We start from the raw sequence: 8,080 nt of genomic DNA, 5'->3' as shown, positions 1-8,080 counted from the left end.
TCTGCTTGTTAAAATCAGCCTATAAAACCTAATCAGAGCTGGACTTACAGCCCTCCTGTCATTGTCTATACACTGTGGTATATTTAGACATGCATGCAGAAAACATACCTATTCTTCTCTGTTAACGTACTCAGATTGTAGCTTTATTCTTCTACTTATGTTGGAGACAGAAAGATTTAGCCAGGAATATTTTCTTCTGCTCTTGCTGATTCTTCTTAGAAAGTGCACCAGTGTGTGCTTTTGTCTATGGAGTCTATTAATGTGCTCTGCTGGCTTAAATAATCTGTGGATGATTGTGAACATTTACAGTGAATTTCGTGACAGCCTGCCAAGCCCCATTTTGTCAGGGACCGCGGCTCAACGGGACCTGAAAGGTCCTCTGGAGACGCTGCTTGTTTAAAAATAATGAAGGTGTTTGTAGACTTAAATTACACCTTTCTTGGCTGCTACTTCAAAGCACATTGTGCGCTGTCTGTCCTGCGTGCTGCACAACAACATTGAATATTTAGTATTTACTGCTGTTTACACTTAGCTAGATTAATGCGATGGTGTTGTGTTTAGTATGTTGCTTTGGTTTTTTTTTTTTTGCTTGTTTTCTATTCTTTCTCTCTCAACAGGTGATCCAGGAGATTTCTTTTTCTCCCCCCCTTTCTCACTGTCCCTCTCCCCTTCTGTTTTTCTTTTCCTTCCTCTTTCTTTCTCCCTTTCCTATCCCTCACTCATGTCTGTCCCGTCTGACTGACCACAGTTTTATCCTTTCGTAGTCACCCCTGTGGAGCCTGCACTGCAGTAGACGACAGTGTTTGCATTCATCTGCATTGCTGTGCTGTCACAAGTGAAAGTTCTGCTGGTTTTTGAGCTAATGAATTTCAAACAATAGTTACTGAAAATCTGGAAGGAGGAAGAAAATTTCAGAACGGACTGGCTCGCATCCGATGTGGACAGGGATCAGCTGGAGGCACGATCGAAGATTGCAGCGGTCCCAGATCCAGCTGGAATATGTCCCCCTGTTGCTTGTCTGTGTTTTATTGTGTTATGGTGTGATGATATCTGTGTGTTCTTTTTCTCCTTAATGACCCTTTTGTGTTACACATTTCACTGTTTTTCCTTTTACTACCTAGCCTGATCTGTCTCCCCAATGTGATGTTTGTTGTAGGGAAAAAAATCAATCCGAACATTCGAGGAGTTAATCAAGATTATTTTCTTGTCCTTGAAAGGTTTTGGTATCTAGCATCTTTGTTGGCAGCCGGCATTTCTCTCTCCAGGTGGTGACAGTACATCATACTCTGCCAGAAGTACTAAGCTGTTCTCTCTGATTTTTCGGACTCTAACCAAATCTCCACACTCCTGGACGTGGATCAGTCCTATCTCTCCTCTCCCATACTCTCTCTCCCGATCGTTCAGGGTCACCGCTGTCCGTTTTCCACAAGCCTGGCGATACAAGTACCTTATTCCAACCACCAGTACCATACCCAAACCAGCTGAGCTGCCCAGCAGCATGCCCAGCTCCCAGGCACTGTGTCTGCGTATGTCTGGATATTTCCCTTCCTTGTCTGGAGTTGCAGGAGGACTGGAGGGATGTTTAGCATCACTATTTGGAAGCTTTGGTTTCAACTCGTGGCCAAGATTTTCCTTGATGTTAGGGTGGGGTTTGGGGTTTGGATGAATGTCTGTTCTTGGTGTTGGTGGGTGTATACTTGGATCAGGATCAGATGATGCAGTGTGACCTTCAGTATGTTTCTGGGAAGGTGAGGGCATGGAGAGGTTGTGCAGAGAGCGACGGGGAGCTGGAGAGGGTCCTGAGTGAAGGGAGGTAGCCTGGGCAGCAGGCGGGGAGGTTACAGATGGGATATAAAAAGATGTACCTTGATAGGAGGAAGAAGTTGCTGAGGTCGAGCTAGATGAAGTGGTAGAAGAAACAAAAGAAATGGAAGAATTTGTTGAATTTGTGATGCACTGGGAAGAGGTAAAGGTAGGCAAGGGAGCTGGAGTAAACAAGAGATCTGATGATGGATGGTTAGAAGTGTATAAATAGGGTATAGTAGACGAGGCAAAGGAGGATGGCTGTGGGGAAGTGGGGGTAGGTTGAGAAGATGACAAATAAGGGGGGTTGGAGATTGGAGAAGGGGAGGGGAGAGCAAAACGAGCTGATGATGTTGTCGGTTGGTTTCTCGTAAAGGAAGAAGGGATGACAAATGTAGACCTAATGGATGCACGCATAGTTACAAGGAGTAAACCTCCAGAAGAATGAGGAGAATTGGTAGACCTATCGTTAACTGTTGCAGTAGGGAGCAAAGTATTGGAGAAGGAGAAAGATGAAGCGGAAAGGGAAGGAGTGGCTGAGGGCAGAGCAAAGACTGGGCGCGTAGTTCTGATCTTTGCGTCAGACCTAAGATCCACTTGACTCTTTTCCAGTATGGGAGTTTGGTCAGTCCTCAGTGTAAAGAGCAGTGGGTTAAAGAGAGACTCTGAGGATGGAGTTTGTTTCTGTTTCTGTGGTCGAGGAGAGTTGTTTGAGACGTCAGGTGATATCTCAGACTGGGAGTAATCTGTCCAAGGAATGCTAGTTTTACCCTGACTTTTAGTTGTAGTAGTTTCTGGCATGTCTTGGAGAAATGTTCTGATATACTCACTGTGAGGAGAGCTACTCAGGACAGTAGCTGTAGTCTGAAGCTTAGAGAAAGGTGTACTGGTTTGCTTTGGGCTACTTTTGGGTTCTAAAGGGCTGTTTTCAGAGTGGGTAAGGGACAATATTGTGAGAAAGGACTTAATGATGGGAGATCTGGATGGTGGAATGGAGTGTGGAGAGGAGGTTTGAGAGCGAGAAAGGAATTTGGATGGAGATGCTGGGAGAAATGGATAAATATTACTCCTACCAGTTTGGGACCGTAGAAGAAGTATGGATGGAAGTATGGAAGTTTCGAAATGACTAATAGGCTTGGGTGAAGAAGTTTGGGAGTGAGGATTTTGAGACCCGATACCTATTTCTGATTTAACTGCATTGGTTTGGGACTCAGTTACACTAGTCCTGTGAGGCTGGACTGAACCACTCTGGGTCTTGAACTTTGCTGAACCTTCTTCTTCCTGGATTGCTGCTTTTGGATTCTGGGTTGTGGGTTTTGGGAGCTTTATCTTATGAAAACTGTGATTAGTTGAGTGATTTCTGGTGACATCTTCTATTTCAGGTTTGTTAGGTGCTTTTGGATCTGGTAAATGTAATTTTGGAAGTTCCTCTTCCTTCAGCGGGATGACAGGAACAAGGAGGGGAAGAGGACTACTTGAGGCTTGCACTGTGTTGTTTAATGAAGAAATGGTGGTAGTTTTCATCCCTGTAGCCTCAGCAGAGAAGAAAGATGCTGTCAAAGGACTTGAGCTCTTGGGGTCCTTTGGTTGAGGAACGGGGTCAATTTGTGCCTCTTCAGTCACACCTGAATATGATCTTAAAGGTGTTTGAGAACCAGTTTGATGATTTTCTAAGGTCATATTCTTCTTTTTACTGACTTCAAACAATGCCAGAGTCACAGACCTGCTCCTGTCCAAGGCTGGATGAGTTGTTTCTGTTGTTGTTTTCATAGATTTGTAGTTGTAAGGTCCACTTCTTGCTCTTGTAATAAGTTGTAGACTAGTACCTGGTCTATTTGTCGCATTTGTTTCTTTCTTTGATGCTTTAAAGGCTCTGAGAGCTGCAAGACAACAAGGTGAGAGAAGAGAGTGAATAGAGAGGCGACAATTGTTCTATTTCAAAGCACCTAGCTTGCATTTTGTCCCAAATTTACCATCACATAATAACTAAATCAGCTTACTTGGCAGGGCTGTAACTTTGTCTTGCAGTAGTGTGGAAATTGCACTCACTCCATTCACTCCAGTAGTGTTACTCCCATTCCAAAGCCTACGACCCACGTCACGCACCAGTCCAGACTCAATACCTGCCCAGTAAACAAAGTAGGACTGTACCACCGTGATGCTGGAAAACAGAGGATACTCAGGTTTGTGTTTTCTTGTACAAAACTTGAAATTCTGTGAAAACGAATCTGTTATTATTTGTAGGCTTACTAGAACCGTATGTCTCCCACTGGTGAATCAGGAGCCCTCCATACAAACGAGAGGTTTCTCTTCAGCTGTTTGTCCGAGTGTGTGACAGTGTCACCCTCCGAGAGGCAGCACAGAGTGTGGGTGCCAGGAGGTGTGAGGATCCAGGAGCCGCCCACCAGCAACGGGCCCTGTCTCCTGGACTTCCTGACACCACTTCCAGCTCTGGTTTTGGGCCATGGCGTGACCCCATAGCTTCCTCCAAATTTGCTGAAGGTACCCTCTGCACGGCGTGCCTGGAGCAGGAAACCCATGAAGTCCCGAGAGCTCCGCACCATTACTGAACAGTCAAAAAAACAAAAGGTAGCCAACATAAACAGATCATGAAGGTGTTTTAATGTCATTCAGCTCACATACCACATTAAAATAACTACATTTGAGTAACTATCACAGCAGGTTTGTTGGTTTTTAGTTGGTTTGTTAAGCGTCGCACATTACGCTGATAGTACCTGTTATAAACTGTCCAGGGAGGTAGGAAGAGGCAGACGTGCGTATGGTGACCTGTCTGTGCTGCGAGTCCTGAGAGTGAGCACGGATGTGGCCGGGAATCATTTCCTGACAAGAGGCGTGGCTTGCACCACCGGAGAACGATGTGGTGGGCGGGGCCAGTACGAATAAGACCGCACACACACCCAAACAGTGTAGGGTGGACAGCATCGCTAAAGGTAAATACAAAGTTTATGTAGCTCAACCAATTCACTTGATGGACTGAGAGATGATGCAAACAAGATTTTGCTTATCAGAAACTGAGACTGGATACTGCAAAATAAAGTTGGGAAAATGCAACATAAAACCACCATGCAGAGCTCAAATGCAGTGCAAATATCACAAAAGACAATAAAGAGATAAAGTAAAACGACAAGTATAATGCGTATGAACCAATCAACCTATTATTACACATGAACATGCATGATGAGCTATAAAATTACTGAACATGGCAAAAGAGAAGCATATAAACCAAATTAGACACAAAAGAGGCAAACAAAGAAAAAACTGCAGAGATCAAAGGTATTGAAACACTTCAGAAACACACAACATGACATGACTTCACATGAAAAACACAGAAGAAAAAATACGGTGAGGCACGAAACAACTACAACAAAAACCTAAAAAACAAAACAGCCAAACAGAAGCAAACCAACCACCACAAATGTAAACATGAAATGACACAAATAAGATGCAAAAAAGAGGACAAAGACATGCAAAGTCAACAAAAATAGACACACCACTCTGTTAAGAAACGAAACGTGACTGTAAAGAGGTGCTGACTACTTAGAGTCCCAAACTTATTCAAATTAATGCAAAAAAAAAAAAAACAATAATGATGTGCAAAAACATGTAAAGCATGAAACACACCAACATGAGAGGAAAAGTCCCAAAGCAAGTGACGCAAAAATCTTAAAAGGCTGTTCATCAAAATATTCATAAAAAAAATGAATATGAATAAATATAGCTAATATATCATTTTAGCTGTAGCCCTGCAACAGACTGTCAACCTGTCCAGGGTGCACCCTGCCTCTCACCCTAACAGCTGGGCTGCAGCTGCCCCACGATCCTGAAAAGGATAAGTGGAAGAGGATGGATGGATGGATGGATGACAAAATTCCCAAAGAAAAATATGAATGTAGAGTCTGAATATATCAGGCTATGAGAAAATTACATCAGTTATACTTTTTATTTAAACCAATAGAACTCAATAAATCCTTACAGAAGCACATAAGGTTTATTTCTTGCTTTTTTTTCTTTTTCTCTCCTTTGATACATTTTTTTCCAATTTTTAAGCAGCCTTGTCTGTTTGTACATCCTCCTAGGAAGGAGTTCACATGTGAATGGATGACTGGAGCAGTAGTGAGTTTTATCCTTACCTTGTCAGAGCACTAAGTTTCAGGATGCCTTTAAAACAACAGCGAGCTCCTGCTTCTTCTTCAGCTTGCACAGATCTTCTTGTCCTGTCAGTTCAGCTGTTGTGGGAAAACCATTTAAAATACTTCAGCCCACAGCTGGGGGAATAAAGTGCTCCTGGAAACTCTGAGGATGAAAGAGTGATCCGGGGCTCCAGGATGTGGAGTAAGAGGGGGGAGGGATGTAGATCCAGAGCATGTAGAGCTGCTGGATTAACAATCTGTGACGTTCAAATGGAAAAACAGTGCATATGTGACGCTGTGTACAGCAACAGTAACTTTCAAAAATAAACAAATATTAAACACAAAAGTACTCCTCACAAAAATAAATATATCTTAGATGATTACCTCAGAGGGGTCTGTGGTTGATTTAAAGCTGATTTATCTGCATTAGGTGGACCCTGCAGGTGCACAGCGTGCTGTGTATAAACCTTCTAGATATAAATAAGAAAACAAGATTGTCTTTTGTGTGAACAACAAATCTAAACAGATTCATGTCACTGTGCCATGTGCAAAGGTTCAAATACCGTCTGTTTTAAGGATTAATGTATTAACGTGACAATACTTATGACAACACTATATATATACTATATACTCAAAAACACGTCATTTTAATTTGTATTTATTCAAAACATTAAAAAAGCATTTATTTAAATTCATTTTCACCATCCACCATGAAATGGTGCAGAAAGAATACAAACTGCCCGCATATATAATTTCCCACTCAGCCCATATGCCAGACCGCAACTATTACTACTATTTTACTACTACACCGTATCATCAATTATTACAATGTTGATATGTATGAAAGTAACAAATAGTCTGAAATACTTTATGAAAAATATGTCTCAGTTTTTCCACGTTCTGAAAAAAGAATAATCAGCTAATTTAAAATGACTTAATGATTTATGTTGTGCTTACTTTGGTGCAGAGTTCAAGGTCATGGGAGAATGTTGTTGGTTGAAGGAAGGCTGTAAGGCTGACGGCAATTCAGACAGAAATGAACAGTTCAGGCTCTCCTGATGTGATCCATCCTTATGGTCAAAATATAACCAAAGAAATTCTGAATTTAAGCCCTCCCACTCGGCAATACTCCACAGCCATCCCACAGGCTGGATTGGACCCTTTGATGAGACAGTTCTGGACCCCGGGCCGTATGTTTGGCAACAACTTTATGGTGGATCCCTTTTTATGGATACATCAAAAGGGAACACTTACAATAAAGTCTCTCTGCACTTTAACGTCAAAGAATTTGATCATTATTACTCTTATTGCTCTGTTTCAAGATTTCTCTTCTAGTATCAGGTTTTCTATGGGATTAAGACCTCCCATCACCCCAACCACACACTACCAGGATGTACACCAGCTGTGGCCGCCTCCCTCCAGGATCTTGCAGACTTCTCCACTGACCTCTTCCTCCTCGTCCCTCTGTTCTCATTGTTCTTATTTTGTTGTCTTTCTTCTGCTTAAACATCAGTGATGTTACTCTTCACTTTGAGACATTATTCAGTAGTGACTATCCACTATCACAAGAGCATATATATTATAAGAATAACATCAGCATTAATTCACGAGTCATTAAACTCAAATTAGAATTTTAAGGTCAGATTTAACATCAGAAGAAGGAAGAAATTTATTTCTAAAAGACGATTCAACCCAAAAACCTTCACAAAGAGGTTAAAACGTTTACGTCAACATTAAAACAGAAGTAAAGTTGGTTCAACAGGACGCGCAAGGGAAGAAATATCTAAACTGGACATCAATGCCGGAGTTCACTGAGTTTTCATTTTCACGGACAGAGTAAAATGTTGTCTTGATATTTCTCTATTATTGTCTCTACTTTTTTCTAGTTGTTTTATTTTTCATTCCAATGCCTTCTAAGTTAAGTGTAAGTTTGCAAAAAAAAAAAGGTGTGTCTTTGACATTTGTTTCCTTCCATCTCTTCAGCTTCAGATCACACCGGGAGTGTTTCATAAGCATTCTGTCACGGTTCGCTGAGGACTCACACAGCACTCTGGAGCTTGTGATGATAACAGTGGGTTTAGAAGTGGGATTTTACTTAAAAAGGGGGCAATAATTCACAGCCCGGC

General features: G+C 41.9%; 1 protein-coding gene across 1 annotated transcript; it reads right to left on the bottom strand.

Annotated features, from left to right (window-relative positions):
• Nucleotides 1–807: 807 nt before the first annotated feature.
• On the bottom strand, nt 808–4,797 carry reeld1 (reeler domain containing 1). Its single transcript, XM_085439036.1, has 4 exons — nt 4,539–4,797; nt 4,054–4,369; nt 3,804–3,964; nt 808–3,683 (listed from the first exon to the last, which is right to left on the bottom strand). Exons 1-4 carry the CDS (start codon nt 4,744–4,746, stop codon nt 1,228–1,230), a joined length of 3,141 nt encoding a protein of 1,046 aa, XP_085295162.1. The 5' UTR covers nt 4,747–4,797; the 3' UTR covers nt 808–1,227.
• Between the last annotated feature and the right edge of the window lie 3,283 nt (nt 4,798–8,080).

Source organism: Copadichromis virginalis, linkage group LG3 (assembly GCF_057382275.1).
Source record: "Copadichromis virginalis isolate Kocher_CV1m ecotype Utaka linkage group LG3, C_Virginalis_male_GT1.1, whole genome shotgun sequence".
Classification (NCBI taxonomy): Eukaryota; Metazoa; Chordata; class Actinopteri; order Cichliformes; family Cichlidae; genus Copadichromis; species Copadichromis virginalis.
Note: the sequence above shows the minus strand (reverse complement) of the source record. Positions and strands in the feature narration are given on the sequence as shown.